The sequence below is a fragment of the Ostrinia furnacalis genome, unplaced genomic scaffold (genome assembly GCF_004193835.3).
Source record: "Ostrinia furnacalis isolate ACB-3 unplaced genomic scaffold, ASM419383v2 OfSCF2419, whole genome shotgun sequence".
Lineage (NCBI taxonomy): Eukaryota > Metazoa > Arthropoda > Insecta > Lepidoptera > Crambidae > Ostrinia > Ostrinia furnacalis.
In genome coordinates, this window is record NW_021132658.1 from 1 (window position 1) to 26,177 (window position 26,177).

General features: G+C 37.3%; 2 protein-coding genes across 3 annotated transcripts; both read left to right on the plus strand.

Annotated features, from left to right (window-relative positions):
• The first annotated feature begins 602 nt into the window (after positions 1-602).
• LOC114355550 (NAD-dependent malic enzyme, mitochondrial-like) lies at positions 603-5,027 on the plus strand. The gene is made up of 3 exons (XM_028308461.1): positions 603-780; positions 1,887-2,010; positions 3,342-5,027. The coding sequence occupies exons 1-3, from the start codon at positions 760-762 to the stop codon at positions 3,500-3,502; spliced, it is 306 nt and encodes a 101-aa protein (XP_028164262.1). The 5' UTR covers positions 603-759; the 3' UTR covers positions 3,503-5,027.
• Positions 5,028-6,023: 996 nt separating this feature from the next.
• On the plus strand, positions 6,024-16,679 carry LOC114355547 (NADP-dependent malic enzyme-like). 2 transcript variants are annotated; one of them, XM_028308452.1, is made up of 14 exons: positions 6,024-6,075; positions 6,159-6,333; positions 6,907-7,065; positions 7,330-7,511; positions 7,886-8,066; positions 8,844-8,972; positions 9,531-9,713; positions 10,108-10,330; positions 11,289-11,431; positions 12,040-12,210; positions 14,786-14,909; positions 15,456-15,619; positions 16,404-16,456; positions 16,535-16,679. In XM_028308452.1, the coding sequence occupies exons 1-13, from the start codon at positions 6,047-6,049 to the stop codon at positions 16,440-16,442; spliced, it is 1,902 nt and encodes a 633-aa protein (XP_028164253.1). In that variant the 5' UTR covers positions 6,024-6,046; the 3' UTR covers positions 16,443-16,456; positions 16,535-16,679. The 2 variants fall into 2 exon arrangements, with proteins under 2 accessions (XP_028164253.1, XP_028164254.1); XM_028308453.1 differs by having other exon boundaries at positions 15,456-15,615.
• The last annotated feature ends 9,498 nt before the right edge of the window (positions 16,680-26,177 follow it).

A 26,177-nucleotide genomic window follows, 5' to 3' on the forward strand; every position in this document is an offset into this window, starting at 1 on the left:
CGAAGGACCATTTGTTGGACACCGGGTGTGCCCGTTACTATACCTATTGTATATATTTAATTGATTTGGAGATGTTCACTTTTTACTATATTGAAACACGTCTTTGACTAATGGTGTTTAATGAACAACTGAAGTAAAAAAGTAAAAAAACAAAGCGTCAAAATATAAAAAACATTCCAAAAGAAAAAATACAAAAAACGCATATAAAAAAGGTCTGTCGCCAACATGTGCAGTACAAATTCACTAGTTTTTTCTTAACTACAGTGGGTGCTTTATTATAATAATAACTTTTTGTTTTCGATATTCACGACTGAGGATCAAAGCAACTCATTTCTTCCCAGTGTCCACCAGTAGGGGACAACGCCAGACGGCAATCTATTTTAATGAGGGTTTTCGCGATTGAAAAATCCGCCAGATGGCAATACGTAGACGCGAGGTCCAAATGCTGCATGATTGGTTATTTTTGACATGACATTGACAGATATGTCAAAATCCACCAATCACGCAGCATTTGGACCTCGCGTCTACGTATTGCATCTGGCGGATTTTACAATCGCGAAAACCCTCATTGCAAAAAAATATCGTAATAAAATATATTCTTCCTTCCAGGGTCGTTGCGTATTCGCCTCCGGCTCTCCTTTCCCTCCCGCAGTCTACAACGGCAAGGAATACCACACGGGCCAGGGCAACAACTCGTACATATTCCCGGGAATCGCGCTGGGAGTCATCGCCACCGCCACCCATCATATCCCGGAGACTATGTTCCTTACCGCCGCTAGGGTAAGTTGTGTTATTGTACTTACTAAAGCCCGGTCTGTGAGCACGTAGAATTTTGTCCAATGACCCCAAGCTACCCATCCTTATCGCTCGCGCGTAATTATATTGCTGTCGCGACTGTGCGACGGGCGCCCGCTCGAAGTGAGTGTGCGAGCGCGTCATTGGACAAAATTCTACGTGCTCACACACCAGACTATAGTATGATTAACATGATACCTGTCCATTTCATGATTGCGGTAGCAATGGCAAACTATCACACATGACTATTCAACTTTCACTGGTTGGGTTTCATTAGATACTATAGATCGTTTCATCCACGAAGACGCGCCCCACCNTCGTCTCTACGAGCTATGTGCCCCGCCCACTGCCACTTGATTTTAGCAATTCTGCGAGCTATGTCGGTTACTTTGGTTCTCCTACGGGTTTTATCTGGTACACGCTAAATCATCCAACTCCCCGCACCTCGCGCTTCCCTCGACCAAAAATTGGTGGGGTCTTCGTGGATGAAACGATCTATAAACTGTAGATGAAATGAAATTAAATCAATTTGTTTATTTATGCAAGTAGACTCCCAAAGAGCACTTTAACATGTCCCAACCCTACCATCTTGGATCTACCATCTTACCATAGCGTGGGACGTCCACCCACAAGGTGGACCGGCGACATCATAAAGGTAGCAGGAAAGCGCTGGACGTAGGCCGCTATCAATCCATCGACATGGAAAGCATTGGGGGAGGTCTATGTTCAGCAGTGGACGTCCTATGGCTGAAATGATGATGATGATGATAAACCCTACCATCTCGGCTAACCCTGGCCATACAAGAGTTGGTGTGGTGGGTAAGAGAGGTAGCATTTTAGTGGTCATGCCGGAATGAGTAAACACTTCGTTATTATTCCCTGGCGTGGAATCTATCACATACTGCAGAGTCCGTTCTATGTTTTCTAGGTTGCTGGTATCATAACAGAAATTACTTGTGAAAAGTCTTTTTGGTCAATGAAAAATTCCCTGTCAATATTTTGGTGTTACAGAAAAATGGTCCTTAAAATAAGTTTTTGCAAAAGATTTACGACCATAATAACGTGTCTATAAGTACAAATATTCATTGCAGACGCTTGCCAACTACGTGAGCGAAACAGATCTGTCCATCGGCCGCATCTATCCCTCGCTGGCCGAGGTTAAGGAGGTGTCTGTGGCCATCGCTATTGAGGTCGCTAAAATGGCGTACGATGAAGGTAATTATTACATTTTTTACAGTTAAGTTTATTACCTAGATATTTTTTTACTAGCTTTTGCCCGCGGCTTCACCCTCGTGAAATTTAGTGTCACAGATCGGCATAAATTATAGCCTATATGTTAATCTGGGTTACAAACAATAATACTATAAAGTTTCAACAATATCCGGTCAGTAGATTTTGCGTGAAAGAGTAACAAACATCCAGACATCCAAACTTTCGCATTTATAATATTAGTAGGATTAGTAGGATAGTAGGACGATTGTCTCTTATTAGTATGATCTTTCTTCTTGATCAGGCTTTTGCTGTAGATGATTATTTCTGTTCTTTTATTTCATTACTGACTGTACATAATATGTAAAAGCACCTCGTTTTGAAAATACATTTCTTTTCGCTCTCCCAAATATAGGTGGTCTTACCTTACGTGGGGTGTTAAGGACAATGTTTTTGTACGCGTAATGTTTCGTGAAACATAATGTTACTCACTCATACATTTGTTTATTAATTAATCGAGCACATATGACTCATTTCTTCAGCGAACTTAACTGAATCTAAAACCTGGTCCGTGAGCACGTAGAATTTTGTCCAATGACCCCATATAATTACACGCGAGCGATAAGGATGGGTAGCTTGGGGTCATTGGACAAAATTCTACGTGCTCACGGACCAGGCTTTACTCGTAGTACTTTAGAATTCAGATTGATAAATTAAAATTTCCTTACCAGGCCTCGGTTCCGTATATCCCACGCCAAATAACCTGGAAAAGCATGTAAAGATGTGCCAATACAATTTCTTTTACACATCCAACTTGCCCGAACGCTACCCTTGGCCACCGGAAAGGGTCGACTATACCGAATCTGCAGGGCTGTCACCTTGTCAAACATAAAGAAACAGAATATAGATGTTAAGATATCGAAGAAGAGATTTTAGTTTATTTTAATTGTGAAAATGGCATAGTCGGAGTGGAACCTACATTTCTAAAGGAGATGTATATGCGTTTTGAGGTTACTTAAGATATTTTACGTACCTAATGTTGATGTAGTTATCTTTTCACTTTGTATTCCAAAAATAATTTTAGCTCACTCAGAAGTGAGATGTGAATATTTTAATGACAATTCTATTTATCTTATGTAGTATATCGTTTCGAATAGGGTAATTGTAATACTTATAGATATAGTCATACATACGTTGCGTCAGTATATGAATAGTCCTGTAAAAACTTCATTTGTAAATTATGTTACAAGTATGTATAGTTCTAAAATGTTGATAACTCCGGTCTTTATACATTTTGATGTTGAATAATTAATTTAATCGATTTTAATTCATTTCAGGCCTGGCCTCCGTCTACCCCGAGCCTAAAGATCTGGCGAAACACGTTCAAAACCAAATGTACAGCTATTACTACGAGACCTCCATGCCAGTTGTATGGGACTGGAAGCCTGAGGAGACATTCAACGTGCGACCCATCCAGCCAGTGCCCAAAAACATCTAAACAGTATTATTAATTTTAAATAACTTATTTCTTACCGGTATTAACTTTGACGATTTACCTAACGACGCGTTGACTTCAGATACCACGTTTGTTGGATGGTTCTATAGCTAAGTTCAGGCAGGCGTTTGCCCGTGGTATCACGTCAACTGGAGTGTTTCATATTTGTTCCATTTGTTTCATAGGTATATGACGCTGTTTACAAAGTTTTTTATTTAAAAAACACGCTAAACGACTAAAATATGTCGAGTAACAGATTCTGTTACACATTTGAGTATTATTTTTAAGTCAAAATCATTTGACTGTTCACGTATTTATTGTCATTTATTTTATTTAAAATCCGGGTAAAAATAATTGTTGCATAAGATATAATTATCGATTACAATACAATGATGGAATTTAATGTTCTTAAATAATGTTGAATGTTGTAAGGAGTTAGTCGGATATTATATTCATCTAATCATATTGCATGTAGTGTTTTTGACCGTCATAAGTTTACGTGCGGGTAGTGTAGTAGTGACGCTATATCGATGTTACACTTGCATGTTCAATGTTAATAAATAACGGGGCCTTTGAAACACATTGTTTAGCTTCTCCCACTAAATATTTACGCACTGGCGACTTACGTATCGATAAAATTGTGTGATATTTGTTAAAATCTAACTAGCGTTTATTTTCACGTTTTTATTATGATTTATATTTGGAATTTATATACAGAAATTTAAGTTGACGGGCACATGAAATATTTGTTATTTGTTTGAAACAAAATTTCGCGTCGCAGTATATTTTGCTAAGTCGCATCATTATGTTATAATAATTTTATTTTAAGTCATAAATGAAATGTTTTATTATGAAACAATCGTCCTACTTAATGTTGTGAGTATTATTTTATATTTGACAGTATGACTCGTATACGGGATGTACAGGCGACCGCACATCAGGTTTTACAGTTTTGTTGTAAAGTAGCACTTATTTCAAGTGATTAATGCCCGTTTTCACCATCAATCCCTAATTTTTAAGTGACCCCTATGGTAACACATAACAGGAATTTTGTTTTCATAGGGGTTACTTAAAAATAAGAGATTGATGGTGAAAACGGGCATAAGGCGCTACAATGATTATCTTGATGTTCCGTCGTCCGTACCTAACAATCAAACTCTAGTCACTGCAGCATTACATTTAATGGAATATCATCAAAAAATTATATGCAGGTCATGAATTTTTTGCATTTTCTATTATGAATATTTTAAGACATGAACCAATAATGTGAAATGAAACATTTAGAACGTAATACGTAGAACGTTTAAATTATAATAATAAAACAAGCGAAATGTAGTGCCACTATTTGGGCTATACTATTAAAAATAAAATAGATTCAGTATTGAATTAGTATTATCGAACTTGTTTACTGTATTGCCATAGTATTGTGTTGTATTTTGACAATCATGCTTTGATCTAAGAAAAAGAAACAAAAAGATGTGTGGCTGTCCAGTAAAGAATTTCTGAAAATCAACACATTACATACCTATTAATTAAATATTTAATTTCATCCTACTGTATGTCCCATTAGATTAAAAAAACCCTTCGGTCGTAGTATTAATTTAATTCTGACTGGAAATTTATTGTAGTTTTAGTTTTTGATGTACATTTTGTAGTGAGTCAGTTTTATTTCGCTGAGCGAAAGGAACGAGTTTGTTTTAAGTATTTCATTTGTTTGGTCTATTTATTTATGTGAAGTATCTTTGATACGAAGTGATTATGTTGCTGTGACGATGTATATTATAAATTATGGGTAAATATAGCAGCTGTACAAATACAGAATTAACTTTGCCTGTCTGATCTTACAGTTAATTACGATGGAATTGTTTTATTGTGAGTTGTCAATTATCATGCAATATTAATTGTTCTATGATCTTGATGTATCAGGGTCTCATTTATTTTTACAATTTCTTATTTAGGTCAATTATCTTGTTCCCCCCTCCCGCAAATAACGCAGCTTATAGAAAAAGTTAATGTATGTTTAGTTAGTTCAATTGTTACAAAAACTATAGATGTTACTAATTAAACATGTTCAAAACAGATTGTGGTTTCATTGTTTTGTCGTCCAAGCCTATTAGATTAGCGAAGCGATTTCTAATCGGATCGGTGATAAACATTGTACTGTCTAGAGGTCCTTGTTGGTCAATTGATTGCTTAAAATCGATTGAAGTGTGCTCAGCAATCTTAAGCCTTTGATAACAATTTATTTTCCTATTATTATTTCATATTAGAATATAGCAATAATAATATGCATAAACATGGTGTAATGATTTCATTAGTTATACACACTAAAGTTATTTTTATTAATCCGTTGGTTTCATCACAATTTTTTTCATGATTTTTTGCTTTTTAAAATCTGTATCCACAACTAAAGGTACGGAGCATTCAAAATAAAATCTCTTTGAAAATACCTAATCTGTCAAGAGTCAAAGAAGAAAGAAGAAGAATTTGATTGACATAGATTGTCATACATTTCGAACGATTTACCAATGCGAAGTATTTTTTGAGATGTTTTCTAATATTTGTAGATTATTATTGTGAGTATTGTCTAACATTTTATTAGCTAATGACTGCGCAATTCCGGTTTGTAATTTGACAGAAATATTAATAATATTTTCAGATGTAAAATAGTGAAAACGCCCAATCAGGCGCTACTGGAAATTGTAGTGAGTGGACCAATAGTTTTTGAGCCTTTTACAATACAATGTAGAGGCCACTCGAAAAAGACAGTAAGTGGCTTCACTTCGAACAGGGTGAAAGGCATCGATCATCTGAGAGATCCAAGACTAAATAAGGTATTTATTTTTGCAATGTGTCGTTAGCTACGCTTTATTCTTATTGCGCAAGTACACTATGCGGGAGAAATTGACCGAAACGTATAGTCCGTTCTCCAACCGCGCGTCGCCCATACTTCGGTGTGCGGGCTCGTGCTTCGTCTCGGTAAATTTTACACATACCTAGTGTACTTGCGCCATGACATGAGGTTGAATCAAAATGACCATTATTAATTATTTACCCACATTTTTGTACTTAAACACCGGTAACAGTGGTGTGTGTCAAATATTTTATGCATCTAGTGCCCAGATGTAAGAGATTCATGCCCGTTTTCACCAGCAATCCCTAATTTTTAAGTGACCCCTGTGAAAACAAAATTCCTGTTATGTGTTACCATATAGGGGTCAATTAAAAATTAAGGATTGATGGTGAAAACGGGGACTAGATTGCAAAGACGTTACCTAATTGTAAAGATAAAATATTGCTTTGCGATGTAACTTGTTTCTTAAAATATAATAATTTTTGATCTTTACCGACGCTAATTTCGTCAGCTTGGGCTAGTTTTAGTTTTAATTCATCGTGTTCTTTCATAGGGTCTGGCTTTTACACTGCAAGAGCGTCAGGCTCTAGGTATCCAGGGGCTGTTGGCAGCGAGATACAAAACGCAGAAGGAGCAGGTGGACATCTGTAGACTCTCCTTGGATCGATACGAGAATGATTTGAACAAATACATTTATCTTACAGAATTGCAGGTACTTTAGTGGTTAAAACATTGACCTTAAACTATTCCATCTTGTCAAAAATTAATACTGTACGTACGTACAATGATCTGATCGGGCTAACTGCCCACCTCGCTGGAATGCGACTCTCCCTCTCACTTACCCGCACACTTATTCCCTGCGTTCGTCCCATCTGTAACAGAGCGTCGATGTGATGTCACGGCTGCCAGATGTGCAGTTAACTTGACCGGATTGTAGTAGTAAGTAGAAAGCTGTCTAATTTCCGTCTTTTTTTAGGATCATAATGAAAAACTTTTCTTCAGACTTCTCTCGGAAAATGTTGAGAGATATATGCCTATTGTGTACACACCGACCGTTGGCCTGGCTTGCCAGAGATTTGGTTTGGTCTACAGAAGAATCCGGGGTCTTTTCATCAACATCCATGATAAGGGGCACGTAGAGCAAATATTAAATAACTGGTTAGTAATGTGTGTTTCAACTTAATGTTACTTGAATAATAAGACAAATACGTGGGCTTTTTATGCGCTTGATGCGAATGAGAAAAGAACCATCTATGTACTCATTTGCGTCCCGTCACAGTCCTCTTGGTCACGTGTACAATTTAAGTTGGTTGGGTTTTACGGCCAAGGGTACAGCGGTTAAAATTTATTTTCCACTGTACCATTAAGGGAACAGCCAAGGGTACACAGGAAAATAAGGGGCTCTATTTATGAACCTAAGAGATGTAAATATATAAAGAGCTTCAGTTACTTATCTACATGGCTCGATAATTTTGTGTCCAATTTCCCCAAAATCTTCAGTTTCAGCACTTTAACGAGGCAAAATGTTTTAGGCCAGAACGCAACGTGCGTGCCATTTGTTTCACCGACGGCGAGAGGATTTTAGGCCTCGGTGATCTAGGTGCCTACGGGATGGGCATCCCGGTTGGCAAGCTTGCTCTGTACACAGCTTTAGCTGGGATAAAACCTCACCAGTGTTTGCCGATTACGTTGGACGTAGGAACTGATAATCAGGTAAGCCTATTTCTGTCCATAGTTTTAACCGCCTCTGTGGACTAGTGGTAAGACCACCTGCTTCAGACGCAGAGGTCCCGGGTTCGTTTCCTAGTGGGGGCAGATTTTTCGGTTCGGTTTGGTTGGTGGTAGGGCTTGTTCTAAGTCCGCCTGGCTAAGCTACCACCATCTTACCTAAGTCTGTCGCCATAACAACAATGTTAACAGCATTGTTGTGTCCCGGCAGTTAGAGGTAAGATAGTCAGTTCCTCCGTGGTTGACGATTCCGGGTGAAGCTCGCTTCCACCTTCGGCCTGATCATCACTTACCATCAGGTGTGATACAGGCCAAGAGCTTCCTCGTTGTTGGTAAAAAAAAGTCTCCCCACAGGCAGGCCACAGCCACAGCCACAAATTGACGCCACCAGCATATTTCCTGTAGTTTTCATACATTTTCTTATCGGCCACATAATAAAATGAACCTAATTTGTTCGGGCTACTACCAGCGCTATAGCTATAACACCAACCTGGTGTTGGTGTTAGAAGTGTAGCACTTAACTCAGTTACTGTCTGAGGTATGGGAGCGGCACGGAAGGGGTAACATTGACGTGACAGAGCAATTAATAAAATCTTAGATTTTAAGAGATCTGAAGTCTCGGCGACGTTTGATTTTACAAAAACACTGGAGCGGCAAGCTCTCATTCCTCAGGCACTGACAGACTTATCGTCGGCGATTCTGGGAAAACATAAACGTCTAAAGTCAATCTTTACGACCTATTGTACATGTTTTTTCCTGTAGAGTCTTCTAGAAGATCCTCTATACATCGGCCTTCGTCAAAAGAGAGTAAGAGGGCAGGAGTACAGCGACTTCCTTGATGAATTTATGGAGGCCTGCGTCAGAAGATATGGACAGAACACCCTTTTACAGGTAAATATGGCTTGGATTTAGATTTTTTTAATGCTAAAGGTACTTTAATTTGCGCTTTAGTCGTTAAAATAGCCATACATACTTCTGTCCTATCACTTGGAAAATGTTTTATTTTCGTGATTTCGCAAACGTGAAAATTCAGGTGGCTGGCCTTTTCATTACGTAACTCACTAAGCTTTGCTTTGTACATTAAAAGAGACCTACATTAAAATTGTTTTCTCTAGCTGAGCCTTCATTGTATAGAGCTGCTATTACGTAGGTAGTGTACTGAAGTTGGATAATACTGTGATGTAACATTTCATAGTAGGTAAGTATGTCGTCATCTACTTCGTTCAAAATGTTGATTTATTTATATTAAAGTGTCAAAAATATAGCTGATCAAAATCTTCTTCCCTTTATTCATAAGCGTATAAACAACGAATAACCAGTTTGTTTGTACAGTGTAGAGCGTTAATAATATTCGTAATCCAACATTGTTCAAAATTATCATTTTATACAATGAATATGGCAGCATCGTTAGTAATACTACAGACTGAGTGAGCTCTTGTCCAATTCCAGTTTGAAGATTTCGCTCTAGTGAACGCGGAGCCTCTTCTCTCGAAGTACCGTGACAAGTACTGCACATTCAACGACGACATCCAGGGCACTGCCAGCGTGGCGGTCGCGGGCCTTTTGGCCGCCACTCGGGCCACTAAGAGGAGTATAAAGGACAACGTCATTATGTTCCTTGGCGCGGGATCTGTGAGTGTCATATGCTTTGTTTAACTATAATTTAAAGCATCTAGGTATTCTGTAGCAGTCTAGATCAAGGCAGATTCAAGTAGGAATATAGCATAGGTCGACTACTCACTAAATACCGTGACAAGTACTGCACATTCAACGAAGACATCCAGGGCACCACCAGCGTAGCGGTCGCAGTTGCACATTATGAAGTTCAAAACTTCAAAAGGCCTGCATACTTATAAGTGCAAATAGACTGATCAATTGAGACTCAAAGGCAAAGGGACTTTGGTGTGTAACTTTGATCATCATAATCATCATTTCAGCCATAGGACGTCCACTGCTGGACGCAGGCTGCTACCAATCGATCAACATGGAAAACTTTGATCATATTAAAAAGAAAACCCTATTTCAGGCGGCAAACGGAATAGCAAATCTAACTGCACAAGCGATGGTGGAGGAGGGATTGCAGCTTAAAGAAGCACAGGGCAAAATATACATGTTCGACATAGACGGCCTCCTCACGTCGAAGAGAGAGGGCGGTGTCCCCGCCCATGCCAAGAACTTTGGCAAGGATTGCGAGCCAGAGAAAGATTTTCAAAAAGCTGTGGAGAAATTCAAACCCACTTGCCTAATCGGTGAGTCTTTTATAGCAAACACTATGGCTAAGTAGGTAAGTATACCTACCTATACCACTAATGGGTAGTTTAGATTAGCTCGCAGAGCATCACGCAGTTTTCCATAGTCTTTGTATAGTTTGCGGTTGGCACACAGCTATGGAAAACCACATCAGCTATGCGAACTAAACTAAATTAGGTACTTAAATTAAACTAGCAACAGACCAAAACTCTGCAACTTGCATAAATGGTACTTAATAGAAATTGTTACGAAATCTTCTTGGTTTTCGGTATAACGAATTTTCGAAGTTTCAAGACAGATTTTTGCAATTAGTATTTTACAAAATCAATGATTTGCAGTGCAATNGCCAGGAAAAAATCCTTTCTTGCAACACATCTATGGAAAACTTAACTAAATACTAAACTACCTCTTGGTCTGCAACTCAAATAAATAGTACTTACAGAAATTGTTACGAAATCTTAATTGGTTTTCGGTATAACGAATTTTCGAAGTTTCAAGACAGATTTTTGCAATTAGTATTTTACAAAGTCAATGATTTGGAGTGCAATGGCCAGACTAAAAATTTCAAGGTTGTTCGTAACGTTAGATCCAAGCTGAAAGTAATCGTGAGAAGGGTTGTGTTAATCCTAAAAAGATGTAGATTTGTTTACCACATACCCTTTTATCCCAAAATGGTGACAATAATAGACATGCTCGTAAATATTTAAATGAAAACACTATTAAAATTACATGCACGGGCTTGGAAAAACATTCTTTAAAATTAGCTGTCTCTAAGTACTTTTTAGTTTTAATAAGTGGTGTGTAAAAATGGGAGCTTTCTCTCCCTCCCCGCTCTAAAACTAAAATTCCGAGTGTGTTCATGAAAAATTTTTTATCAAGCTATTTTTTCTGTCGCTGAGAGGTGAACCAGGCGAACAGTTATAAAGGGGTTATCCAATTAAATAATTGTTACAATAGGTTGTTCCACCGTCGGCGGGGCATTCACGCCGGCCATATTACAACAAATGGGCAAGAATAGCGACAGACCAATTATTTTTGCTCTGTCGAACCCGACAAGCAAAGCGGAGTGTACCGCGCAAGCGGCTTATGATAATACGGAGGTAAGATTAACTCTGGTCAAAAATGTCCTTTATTTACTCTACTACCCTTTACACAAAGGCACGTCGCTGGATTTAAAAACAGCGGCGACCGCAGTGTTTTGTGAAATATTCAAAAAGTTGACATTTTAGGGGATTATGACCGTTTGCCTTTCTGGAAATCTATAAAACGGGCTCCAAATATGAAGGATTATGCAATATGTATTCTGGGATAAGGCCTATACTTAGTATTTATATTTTGTGCCTCTAGGGTCAGTAATCCAATTCAGATAAATAATATGTAAGTATATCCAATTCCAGGTCGTCAAATTACCTGTGTAGAAGCCCTCACAGTCCACCACACGCTTTGATCGTCAACTGTTCTCTGGGGTCTAATTTGTAAAACAATTTCAGGTCCATTAGTGTCTTCGAGCGATTGTTAGGGTCGATTTCATTAGAAAACTTTGCAGGGTAGCCTGATTCGTTTTGTTAAATTCCAAAACAGCGCTTCTCTATTCCAGAAACATTTGATGACTTGACAATACATACTCAGTCATTTAAGTCACTAACTTTATTCGAACCTGTTTATCCCCGACTTTTTATATTTTTATCAAAATTAGGTTATTTTCTAGGGCCGATGTGTCTTCGCATCGGGCTCTCCGTTCCCACCGGTGGAATACGGCGGCAAAACGTACCTCACCGGTCAGGGAAACAATGCTTACATCTTCCCCGGATTGGCTCTTGGAGTCTTAGCCACGATGTCCCATAACATTCCTGATAGCATGTTCCTGGGGGCTGCTAGGGTAAGTAATAATAATAATTTGAAATCTTAAGCGACCAATAACACTTGCAAAATTTGACTTTCGCAAGCTGTCACCACTATGTAAATCTTGCAGAAGTTGACTTGCCGGCGGCGCAGCTATTTATACTGTGGTAAACTGCTTGCGTAAGTCAACTTCTGCAAGTTTTATTGCTAGTCTAATGCCCGTTTTCACCATCAATCCCTAATTTTTAAGTGACCCCTATGCAAACACAATTCCTGTTATGTGTTACCATAGGGGTCACTTAAAAATTATCTACACTAATATTATAAAGAGGAAAACTTTGTTTGTTTGTTTAGTTGTAATGGATAGGCTCAAAAACTACTGGACCGATTTTAAAAATTCTTTCACCATTCGAAAGCTACATAACTCACGAGTAACATAGGCTAAATTTTATTTTGGAAAAAAATAGGGTCCCGTAAAATATTTGGGATTTTCATAAGACGTGGAAAAGCGCCATCTATCGTCATTGGTTAAAAGCTTCTTGCGCCTGACAGAAATTTTTGAGGTACGTAAATATTCATGAAGGCAAAGCTGTCAAACGCCATCTATCGACATCATTAGTAAATTAGTAACTAAATATTACATGTACTATGAATAGCGCTGTTCGTAAATAATATTGAAAATTTAATAAATAAAGATATTTTATGTAACTGAACCATTCACTGTATGTACCTATTTGAATCATTCACTATGTTTAAACGAGCAAATCAAAGTGTTAATTAGTGACTTTTTACAAACTTCCTTGCAAATTCTTACTATGTGCCGCCATCTACCGAGATGAATATTAGGGTACGGTTCAGCGGCGGACAAATGAGATGGGCGCGTGGGCGATTGTAGTTAAATAGGATAAGAATTACCTACTTCGTTTTTATTTTCTGTATGTAATTTGTTAATTTTTTGGTAGGGTCTTTATTTTAATTACTTAGGTTGGTAGGTATTTACTTATTTGACTTTAATGATAATTACTATAGGTACGTATAATTTTAGTAGAAAGAAAGGTCATTGAATGACTAAGTGACTCACTCACTCATCACGAAGTCTCAGAAACTACAAGTCTCAAAAGAGTTCTCAGGGGTTAATGCTCTATTCCACCTGGCTTTGATCACCAAGATGATCAAAGTGGACTCCAGTTAAATTATATTTTTAGTATTCTTTGATCACCATAAATAAATCATACCTCTGAATTGTCACATACATGTCCAATTTGTTTATTGCGGTTTTTAGAAAATATCAAAAATGTTACAAAACAAAATATGTAGTACAACAATTGGACATGACGTGTCTATTCAGAGGAGGTGTGATTTGTTTGTAGATGATCAAAGGACACTAAAATAATAATTTGACTAGAGTCCACTTGGCTCACCCAGGTCATCGTATCCGTGGGTGATCAAAGGCACAGAATAAATTCAAAGGACACTAAATTGTCGCTGTAAGTCCACTTTGATCACCTGGCTAATCAAAGCCAGNAAACGTAGCGTGGGCAGGCCTCCTACTAGGTGGACCGACGATCTGGTAAAGGTCGCAGGAAGAGCCTGGATGCGGGCAGCGCAGGACCGTTCATTGTGGAAAACCTTGGGGGAGGCCTTTGTCCAGCAGTGGACGTCATTTGGCTGAAACGAAACGATATTGATGGTGAAAACGGGCATAAACCTCGCATTTTAATAACTGTGATAGCCATTATGCGTATATTCAAATAGCAGTGCTATAGTTAAAGAAAGAAGAGCTTTAAACATAGGACAAACTTGCACTCTACTGGTTGAGTGGTGTTTTTATTGGCGGTTAAACTGTTAGATTTTAGCTACAAAGAAGTTGCAACGGTGGGGCCGAGAGATAGCAAGTCCCGATTTATGCTATTCCAATAAAGAGTTATTAAATGTTTTATATCCTACTTATAGTGAGAGAAAGAGCAAAGATTTCCAGCAATCTATTTTGGCCATTATATCGAGTAAACTTCACTTTATTAAATCATTGTTGAAAACTTCCTTGATTAAATGGATCATAATCTTGAACAGTTGAACTGGGCAATCCTCCAATAAACGTCTTATGAAAGTGGTTTTCTTGGGTTTTCCTAAGTAACACGTTCATCGGGAAAACGTGAACTCCAAGAAAATGTTTTTCTATGAAATATTTTATCAGCGATAAAGGTATGCGAAGTGGGTAATATCAGCAATTAGGGAGCTAATAGTTAAATAGGTTGCTATGTTGTCTAAAAGGGGTGTAATTTATGATATTAAGCCTATTTACTAAAGTCTTAAGCTTATCAGAAAACTTATCATTTTTTATTTAATGTGAAAAAGCGTCAAAGTGAAGAATTTTCTACTCAAGTTAGTATCTACTACGGACTTACACCAAATTACAGCAAAAACACCGTCCGTAGTGCGCACGCTTTATCCCAATGTCAAATCCAATTTGCGCTCATATTGATCACTTACATCAGTAACAATTAGCTTGCCAAAAAAACTATCTCTTCCAATATATTCAGCGTATGGGCCTCCCAGAGGAAATTATGAAAATAGACGGGAGAAAAGAAATAAATGTTTAATGATTTTTTCAGGCGTTGGCGAATTTTGTGAGCGAATCCGACCTGGAAAAAGGCCGTATTTACCCCGCCTTGTCTCAAGTGAGGGAAGTTTCGTATGCGATTGCCAACGCGATAGCTAAAATGGCCTATGATCTGGGTGAGAATCATTATCATAACTTAATTAACGCTTTAGCAGAGAATGTAGTAACATTGTGAGAATAAAACGGCAGTTCATTAGGACTTTTCTATTGACCGCACAAACAGCACCAACGATGAAAAAACAATTGAAAATAGCACTGACACTAAGGGTGGGTTGCATCATCTTACTTTAACTTTGACAAACGTCAAAAATCTGTCAAACTCCATAAAAAAATACACCGTCAAGTCAAGTCACTGTTAAAATAGAGTGATGCAACTCAGTCTAAAGTATCTTAAGTAATTTTAACAAGAATGTGTGTGTAGTCAATAAAAGCGGACGGTAACAAGCGCGTCTCATAATTTTAGGATACGATTAAACAAGGTTTTTTTTCTAATTAAGTAATAGTTAAATATTTATTTATATTTTTCATGTGACTAGGTATTTTCATGTGCACTGCTCTGAGATTGGCGTTGTTTTACAAAACCACACCCTGTATGTATAGTTGTATCACCAACTGATGCAGTACCAATAATGACCATGGACCATCATTCTCGTTCATACCAGATGTAGCCACAGTGTACCCGATGCCGCAAGACCTGACCGCCTTCATAAAGTCTCACCTCTACGACTTTGGCTACGAAACCTACCTGCCGGAATTCTACGACTACCCCGAACTACCTTCTGTCAACGTCAAGAGCATAGAAGAAGTTTATCAATCAATAACGTTGGTATTTATAGCTTACTAGCTTTCCGCCCGCGGCTTCGCCCGCGTGGAATTTTGTCTGTCACAGAAAAACTTTATCGCGCGCGTCCCTGTTTCAAAAACCGGGATAAAAACTATCCTATGTTCTTTCCCGGGACTCAAACTATCTCTATGCCAAATTTCATCAAAATCGGTTGCGAGGTTTAAGCGGGAAAGCGTAACAGACAGACAGACAGACAGACAGACAGACAGACAGACAGACAGACAGACAGACAGAGTTACTTTCGCATTTATAATATTAGTTGGGATATTAGTTGGGATTGGGATAGTTGGGATGTACGATATAGTCATGTGATCCGTCTCCGTCCGATCCGTCGTTTGCCTCCTGTCCCATAAAAAAGCTGAACCTGAGCTGGAAACATTGAATTTTCGGACAGATTAATTTTATTCTGTAACCATTTGATAGAGCTCATGAAGCACTTTCAGCATCAGTAACTAGTTTTTTGATATCTTGTATAGTTTAGAAATAATCGAGTGAGATCACTTATCGTCTCCACCCTGTATAAGTGCCAAACACTGGTCAAAATTTTAGGAAAATCATTTCTTTTTCACACTAATTTTACATGAGACGAGACGAGAGAAAACGAGAGTTTAATAGTATGGCAGAGTTACACCATCTTACTTTAACTTAACAGTCACGGTTAAAATACGGTGGTGCAACTCAGCCAAAGAAAGACAAAAATGTGTAGTTTGATTTTTCAACCTGACATTTGGAAATAATTTTTTTTAATTTAATTACATCATTGCAGAGAGAAGAAGGCGAAGAAGAAGTAGAATTTGAGCTTTGATTTAAGAACAATTGGTAAGTTTATAACTCATATTTCAAATAAAATGTAATAAAACAAAGATCAATAAATCAAGTTATCTATTTCCCACACAGGTACTAAGTAAATCTGAACTCCCACAACTGAAAACTGACTTCTCTAAATTGTTAAGTCCGTTTTAACTATGGACCGGAAAGTTGGTTACACGTTTACTGTTATATTACCCCTATTAATATTTTTGAAGTAAAGTGTTAATAATTTAACTAATCAGTTTTTTTGTCACCGCAAAATCTATTTGATTTTGAAATGTAGAGTTACTCGGAATGAGGATAAAAATAGAAAAAGATAGAGGGGAAAAGGGAAAAAAGGAGAGATGAAAGCCACTAAAGGGGTACTTGACTCGATTCACATCATTATTGCACAAAAAAGGACTGATTTTTACGTTACCATAGCACTCACGTAGAGTTAGAGTAGAGTAGAATTGTAGCTGAAATGTATAGTTTCAAAAAATACAGGTTCTCTTGGCTATTTCAATGACTGTAGTCATTGTCATACACAAGGTGATTTTGCAATCAGTATCCATTTTTTAAAAAACAATTTAACAATACTACTTTTTCTTCATTATTTTTAATCGTTGTATTTTTCGCAAAATAATATTGAGAATCTAATTAGCAGGTACCCATATCTTAAGTTTTAAGGTTAAGGCTTATTTTCGCGCGCATTATGTCTATTAAGCTTTGCATTTACTTGTGTAAGTTGTGTGTTACGTATTTTTCTATGAAGGAAGTAAATTATCCACGTGAGCCAATTTCGGAAATAAATAATTATAAGTATGGAAAAAAAATGTTTTCTTTACATAAATCGATTAAGTTATCGATTCTGAGTCGCTCCTAATTTGGAAACTGATTGCAAATTCACCCTGTATGACTCTATGATAGTGTCCAATCAAACAATGGCATATCTTATGCCTTTGTTACTGTCTATACAATAAAGAGTTGCCCGTAACTCACGTTATTCTTGGCTCAGGGCATACCTACTCGGCATCTCTGTTTACGACCAATAAACTTCTTAATATTTTTCTTAATAAACGCCGTAAAACTCCAACTTGATGCATAATGCATTTAATTATGACTCTTCCCTGAAGTATTAAGTTTATTTCAAAGTTTTTATCTGCGCTTTTACAATTTTTCGCAAATAAAATGTGAATAGGTAATAATAATTTTTATTTGACTCTGTGATTAATAGAAGTCCTTGATCACTTTGATAAAAAATATTATTATTAATGGTAGAATTAATTGCCTATGTTTTTTTTTAGTTTAATGCGCGTTTTCACCATCAATCCTTAATTTTTAAGTATAATAACACGTAACAGGAATTTTGTTTCAATACTCAATAAGTTTATTGCTTTCATAATAGTAATTTCCATAGGGGTTACTTAAAAATTAGGGATTGATGGTGAAAACGGGCATGAGAAACCTAAAAAAAGGTTCTAGTTCTAACCTCAAACTCCATATTCTAATTCAATATTAATATCCGCAAAGCACTGTATTATTCTAATGCGAATAGAGTTGAAATTTGCGTAGAACCGGTTTATATTCATAAGGCGACGAACAAACGATTCCTTTGGACAGGTGCGAGGTGATCTATGACCGTTACATGCTCTCTCTTGCTGCGGGATACGTTGGATTCAATTCTAGAATTTTGGATAAGTTTAATACAAAATTTTGAGCAGATAATGCTCTGCATTGTTCAAGAAAAGGATGAACCATACTCGGATTTTGAGTGTCATATTTGGGACAGGTACTCGTACTAACTACCTAAACAAATATGATGAATAAATAAATAAGCCTGTGAAAAAATGTAACCTATAACTTCAGAGACTCGGGTTCCATTATTTAACACTGAAGCACGGACGCATGACCAATATGTATAGGACATTTTTTAACTATCACCTAAATATTATCAGGTAGGTATAACATAATAGGATAACCAAAGTAGGGTAGTGCTAACAGTAAGAGACCAAAACAAACTCACACATAAGCTATACTTCATTACTTATACGTAGCTTCTATCGCAGCTAGAAATCATAGCGTGGAATTACTCACGAACCTATTGATTGGACCTATCCTATTTTTCCGAAATCTCTCATATGCAGTAACAATAAGTCTTGGCCAAATAACGTTGCCATATACTACAATATGCCTATCCTATTTCCTTCATATTCATTTACCTTAGGGTTATTTGTCATACTCATAAAGCATATGATTGCGTCCTGCCCGATAAAGTACATATAAGCTCGAACGCGATCTTTAGCTTGGGGTATTCTGGAACTAAATTCTACGAAATAAATATAGGGTGTATGAGACTGGTTTTTGATTGGGACATAAAACTCACACCACATTTTGTGCAGTCAATAGCACTTCAGACTTAAATTGATAAATAATATATTGATGAGTAGACTTAACACACTCAAAACTCAACACTTATAGGTATGAAGCATATTATAATTGGGCCATTTATTCATTACAGTCTATAAAATAATTAATATCACAATTATAATATTTACGATTTCAATAAATGATTGCAGTGGTAGTTTGTGCTTTAAGATAACAACTGACGCTCGTTAGTCGTTAGCCATTTGTATATCCCACCCACACAAAATCATATCACAGCAATAAAGCCTGATTACAGTTGCTGCAATAATCACCGCTAAAATTAGTCATGTCGCAAACTCCACCCTTGGCCTTGTGTTGTAGGGTGTATTACAGGAGTTATAATACGAGTTATGAAGTGAAATAGATTCAATAACACTCCTACATTTAGCATTGGAACCCGGAACGTCTGAGAAACATAACTCGTAACTGGATACAAGATTAGGGCTGGCTGATATTGGTTAAAGTGATAGTTAATTTGACTGAAAATATACCTAGACATCTCTACGAGCTTGGACTGAGGCCATTGTCCAGCAGTGGACGTCAATTGGCTGAAACTAACGAAGGAACGAATACCTAGACATTTATATGCAAATACTTATTTTCACAGAAAACAAATTGGCTAATAAAGATTCAACGAAAGATCTAGAGTTATTTCTACCAAAAGATGGCGTATAAAATAATTGAAGATGAAGATAAAAATAATCAAATTAAACAAATTACGAAAATAAAGATAAAAGCTAAGCTTCTCAGATTACAGTCATAGTATGTAAAATCAGATTAACTTTGGAGTAAACTGTAAGTACCTACGAACAAAACCTCTGTGTTCATCAATTAGATCCCGTTTTCCTGATTGCTACACTCCCCTGAGTCTGAAACCAGACCGTTGCGGCGAATGTCAGTCATACAGTTTCTTCTCTCACTCTCATTGCATGTAAACGGGACTATTCCCACCTCTCGTTCCCACCACTGCAACTCCTGTGTAGCCAGGATCTACAGCTTGACCGCCACAAAAACCCAACCAATGAAGGTCAAGTTTGTCCCGGGGGAAAGTTAAACTGTCATTGGACCAGCAACGAAATTAATCAGAAGAACATAGGAGGAGTTCGAAATTAAGGTTCGACTTCCCTCCATTGCATGTAAAGGTGAATTGCACAAAATCATTTCGAAATAACTCCACTGCATATTGTACACAACCGCAACCCTACCGCTGGCTCTGGTGGCAACGGTCCAGTGTAATCGACGGAGCAGCTGGCGCGTCACGTGGCCGGATATTGTGCCAGTTAGCCCGCGTCCAACTATCAACACTTACCGCCACACACGGGACCGCGGACCGCTTTGGTTATACAGGGTGTTTAGGAAGTCACTGATGAAGTCTAATTCATGGGTCTCATCGTGATATTATTATGCTAAATGTCTAACAAATTGTTTACGTAAGAAAAATTTTCTGAGCTTTATATGACGCAGGTAAACGATTTTCGTCTTTAAGCCTAGGCGCAGACCACCGACTTTTAGTTGGCCGTTAATTGAGTCGGGCTGTTAATCAGTATGGACAATGGACATGTATGAAAGTGTGCACATTAATTACACCAATTTGATATCGGCCGATTCTTCATACAAATTAAAATCGGGCCCAACTATCGGCCAACTAAAAGTCGATGGTCTGCGCCTAGGCTTAAAGTTTGTAATTCTTCGTCTTCTTTTACGAGTACTTGTATGAGCTGTAGCAGTCGCGGTGTCTTTTGAGCTCCTATCCAGTCCTAATGGTTTGTTTTATGTAATAGAGCACACAATGTATTTTTATAGGATTTTGAGTAACATTATAACATTGAATCCAGTATATCCGAGTCGGGAATCTTAAATTGTAAATGAACACGACACAGCTAAAGCCTAAAGGTTGTTAAATCGTCCGTATGTGTCCGTGTGTGTTTCTAGCAAATCGCGACGCGCAAGTCCAACAGCACTATATTCAACGTGACGTGATGAGCGTGCTCGGCGAATATTGCTTGTTTTTACACCGACATGTTGCAGTGGAAGTCGCCTAGGGATGTGCGTGCATTCACACAATTTACTTCGACTATTACATTATGTACTATTAAGGAAGCAATAAACTTATTGAGTATTGAGTATTGAGTATCGTGCTGGCAGCAGTGTCAAACTTGCCGGTTTTTTGTTAAGATTATCTTTGTCGCGCTAGCGGTCAGTGTACGTAAACTCGTCAACGAGATTGTATCGCCGACGTCAAGTAATGGTTCATCAAATGATTAAAAAATAATCAGCAAAAGTATGTAAACATTATAATCCCCAGTTAAATTTCTTTGGACCTAATCCATAAAGTTTATATTGTGTGCAAGTTCATTTATTTGAGCACCATTAAACCTCAGAAAAGAAATCTATTAGAGACCACTGTTTTTTCTATTGATGTCTATCTATAGAAAAAACATGAGTCCTCATGTCATGAACGATTCCAGATTTCAGCACAATTTTTTCCCCATAAAAGTTAGTGCTTGTGACGTTTTTGTGTCATTGATCATTTGCTCACTACTAGTTCAACTTTTTGTAAGTTCTGCCGTTTGCACAGCGTACCTAATGTCCTCGCCCTCGTTGTTAATCTGCGTTTTTTAAGCGTTTTTAACCTAAATCATTAACAATCGCTCAATTCTATCATTCATAAGTAAACAATTGAAAAGCTGAAAAGAGCCCGTTGTTACAATAAACTACTTTAGAAATGTTTACGTTGAACTTAGCACTAAAGCTGTTTCACGAGATTATCTGTGATTTCACAATGAAAGTTTCCGACACGAGATCACGTTCAACACACGACCTCGGCTTAAAATTTGTTACTTTTATCCAAGAACACAACAAACACTTGCCCTGCACAACACAGTCACGCGAACAATGACGCCGCGCAAAATATTCCTCGCCAAAATGTCACCTATGTCGACTTTCTAACGTGAAACGTCGAAATTATGTCGCAAAGGCGTTAAAAAATAACACATTGTTGACTGCCCCTCCCGAAATAGCGTCGACTCTGCAAAAATGTAAAAGGCATTCGTGTACCTGCGGCTTGTTAGGCCTTTTACGCAAAAAATAACAACATTTTTTAAAATTCATCCCCAACTGTATCAGAGTTTATATCAGAGTTTAGGCAGTAAAATTTTGAATAGGGCGGTGCGGTACATTGTAGTTAATGAGGTAGTGTAAACCACATTTCAGTCTGTTTTGATATCAGAATTAACAGACACCACAATTCGCTTGTTCAAAAGGTAGAGCGGATGTTTTAAATAATGAGCACGGCAATTGATATCATAGGTCAACAATTTCAATCATTTGACTAATGTTTTTGATTGTCTATATTTTATACGTGTCGATTTACAGTTAGTAAATCGATAATCGCCCTCAAAACCATGCCGTTAGAAACAGACATTATAATAAAAGTTTATCACAGAAAAATACCAGTTTTGGTTTTAAAGCTGAGAAGCTTAATAACGTTTTAATTGTGTACGATTTACATAGTTTGAAACAAAAATAGGGTGTATCACGCGAGTTCACTTTACAGTTTGAGTTTAGTCAAGCCAGTTGGGTGTATAGGTTCTTAGATAGCATAATTTCATTCTTACATTCGTGTCTTAATTTGTTATACCTATTCATTGGTGGAATGCTAGGAATCATGAACTTGCTATTTTTTTTAATCCACAACGAGGAAGCTCTTGGCCTGTATCTCACCTGATGGTAAGTGATGATGATGATGGCTAATGATGATTAATGACTTATTTGAACAATGTATCTTAAAAATAAATAATCTGTTTCATCGCATTCAGAATTGTTTATAAGTTTCAATTTCAACTTGGTGGCAGATAACCGTCAAAAATTTGGGAAAGAAATTAAAGTTAAAAAGTTCATATAGGTATATTTTGGTTACATGTTTAATTTAATACTAAACGTTATCTCCCAAATCCCAAATGTTGTAACTACAGTTATCTACAATTTAGGGATTTCTTGACCAAAATAAATGTGTCGTTCTCGTGTTTGTAGCGCAAGTCAGAACACAGTACCCACATTAAAGTTTAAAATTAATCCCCTAGTGTAACGTATCAACACAAGATCCCTCTTTGCCCTGACAATGTATAGGGCTGCCAAAAATCATGACTATGAAAATCACTATAAGAATGTCCAAATTGTATGAAGACTATAATTTTATGTCTAAAACGCCCCTATGGCCTTACACCTAACTCAATACCAAATTTTGAAAATCCCACCGATATCAAATTGTTTATAAAATACATGTGAACCTGACATCTTGATAATACCATTTAGCTAAGATCCTGTAGAAGTGTTTGGCTTGCTTAAATTCATACTACAATTCAATCCATTGCTAAGAGCTACGATGCTTCGAGCTACGATGCTACGATTGTAATGAACGATGCTACTACCCTCTCTATTCGCGCTAAGTTTGCCGGTCCGTGGAATCTGCGTCTCTCCCAACCGCGATTAAACGCATTTAGTTAGTGATTAAACGCAATTAATATGTCTTATTTTACGCAAATACACAATTTTTATCAATAATAATAATTTAAATAAAAAATATTTAAAATATGGTTTGTTAAAGTTATAGACGCTACCCTTCGAGTTACGTCATATCGCCAGCGGCAAACTTAAAGCGAACGGATAGTACAATGCTTTTAACTCGTACCTACTAGTGCTTTTAGACTTAGTCGAGTCCAAAATATTGTAGCAGGAATTTATTTATCCGGCAACCTTACCAACCCTCATGGCAAGGGAATCGTTCCCGGTCGTATTAATCTACTAAATAATCTACGGGACCTTCGTATAAAGATTATCTTCGTTCTAAGTTTTCGCCTCGAGCATATAAATAGCCGGGGTTGTGTACGTTCTGCAGAATATAAAAAAACAGTCAAGTGCGAGTCGGAATAATTGTTCACTTGAGGTTTTGTATCTTCAGTCTTTTTATGGTCTCTTTTCATCGGTTCCATCTATTTTACCAGTTAAGTTTGATTCAAGAATTAATAAAATTGACTTTAAAATATTATACTCTCTTTTATACGTTATAAACCGTGTTNTATAGTAACCTCTGTAAATATGACAAGAATGCAAAGTAACACCCTGTATAACTGCAACAATATGTTTGTAATGACAAACAAGTGTGATAATCACTTTAAATACTTACTTCGTGCCCTGAGTGCTCGAGCAACTGCACTGAGGACGATTTGATGAGTGCTGATAACAACGCCACTCTTGTGGCGGAGTTTTGGGCTGACACTGTGTAGGTCTGTTGTCGACACGAAAAGAAGAAGAATACTTACTTTACATAGCTTTTCTTGAATTTAGGACAGAGTCTACAAATTAATACATAGTAACCAACGAACGGTCGTACCATTACCGCAAGGATAACAACAAAATAACTAAAACGTAGTTAATTTCTACGTAAAGCGTAATTATTTCTCGCTAATTCCCACTCACGCTATTGCAGAGTAGATTCGCTCCAACCCAGTGTTTGTAATTCGTTTGGGCTTTGTGAGGGCGCAGTCAATTAAAAACAGAAAAATCATTGCCAGAACGAAAATAGATAAAGCGAGTGCACTCCGCTTTGCGAAAGCTTCCAAAAATGGTTACAGCGTACAGTACACTGTTGGTTGATTAATTTACGTTTTGTCCATTCGCTGAAGTATAGATCCGATTATTTTTAAGACTAAAGTTTTTTTTAATAATCTCTAAACTACCTAGTGTATATTACCCTGTCTATTATATTGTAAACGTTTATAAACACTTTTAAATTTAATATTTTTATGAGAGAAACGTATACATTGACATAACTAGCTGAACAACTAGGTGTTACTTTCGTTGCTAGACTGGATAATAAGGTAACCTTTTATTGTAGGTACTCGTATGTAACTGCTATTTTCTAGGATAATAGCTATTTTAGATTCTTTTAAAATTCTAATGTTTCAGCCTACGGGCTGGCTTATCTAAATTGACTGTGGAACGGGTGCATTGTGCAAAGCGAAACATGCTGTGTTATACAGTGTGTCCGGGCTTGTAGTGATCAAACTTTAAGGGCAAAATCTAGGGACAATTTTATCGATAAAAATACTTCAAATTTGGGGCCTTACCCATTTCTCGAAAAATTACATCGATTTAAGTTTTTAATTTTTAGTTTACACCTCTTCTTTAAAAAACAAGTGAAAGCGTGGGTAGCTTAACATTAATAGGCAAATATTTTATATCATTCGATAGCCAATAAAATNAAGCAATTTTACTAATAGGCTAGATGACAAAATTTCAATTATTTGTTAGATATTAAATATTACTCATATTTTTTATTTTCTTTCATAATGAAATAATAACAGTGCTACATCGAGTTGAAATGGCGCGATACGTCACGCTTGAGTAGAATTTTTACTCAATAGTGACGTCACGCGACATTTCAACTCAATATAATACTGTAATTATTCGATTATGGAAAAAAATAAAAAATATGAGTCTAATATTTTCTAATTATCTGTCTGACGGACTAAATAGAATTTCGATTTCATTACCCAGTCATCATCCCTGTTATAAAAAGGTTTTGGCAATAGACGTACATAGAGCCTTTATCGAAATAGTAGCTACAAAATGCACTAATGTAATCTGTATTCAAATTACATCATAGTATCATGTATGTATGTTTGTAAAATTGTTTATGTTAATGTAATCTGACTTATTCTACTTCTTATTCGTTTCGCTCTTGGCAGAGCGGTCGTGGTCACGTTGAGGCGTTCACGTCGGTTGTAGAGGCGTATACAGGTCTGCGCACGATCTCCCGCCATCTCTCCCAGTTGGAGGACTGCCTGGTGCAGTCAGATACTACTGATTACTGGATCGATTCCAAAAACGTATTCATAGAACTATTTTGAACCACTTCTTTTTATGACACTATCGACCCAACTATAGTTCCAAAATACTGAACTGTCCTATGCATGACATTGACAGTGGGGCGCCACTGTCCATACCGGATCGCTTGTTTCGATTTTTGCCATGTTGGAAACCATATACTTGAACGATGGTAGCGCCCCCCTGTCATTGAGTTTGGTGGGACAGTTCAGCGTGGGTCATCTATATCGACCTACTAAAAGTCTGTAGTCTGCGGCACAAAATATATTTGTGTCTGTGGGCTGTCTAAAATCTACTCTGCGAAAGCGCTGACCTTTGCTACCTTGTGCTAAGAGACATTTATATAACGCCCTACATTTAATATTAGCCGACTGTATTATTTACACTGTGGGACAGTTTACATCCTACATTTTTCCCAACCTGGCACGACTAGTTG

What these genes read in the sequence shown, in the direction of transcription:
- LOC114355550 (XM_028308461.1), top strand. Translation starts at nt 760, where the DNA reads ATGTTCCTTACCGCCGCTAGG. An exon ending in TGTTCCTTACCGCCGCTAGG is followed by an intron (nt 781 to 1,886) that starts GTAAGTTGTGTT and finishes TATTCATTGCAG; the next exon opens with ACGCTTGCCAACTACGTGAG. An exon ending in TAAAATGGCGTACGATGAAG is followed by an intron (nt 2,011 to 3,341) that starts GTAATTATTACA and finishes AATTCATTTCAG; the next exon opens with GCCTGGCCTCCGTCTACCCC.
- LOC114355547 (XM_028308452.1), top strand. Translation starts at nt 6,047, where the DNA reads ATGTTTTCTAATATTTGTAGATTATTATT. An exon ending in GAGATCCAAGACTAAATAAG is followed by an intron (nt 6,334 to 6,906) that starts GTATTTATTTTT and finishes GTTCTTTCATAG; the next exon opens with GGTCTGGCTTTTACACTGCA. An exon ending in ACGTAGGAACTGATAATCAG is followed by an intron (nt 8,067 to 8,843) that starts GTAAGCCTATTT and finishes TTTTTCCTGTAG; the next exon opens with AGTCTTCTAGAAGATCCTCT.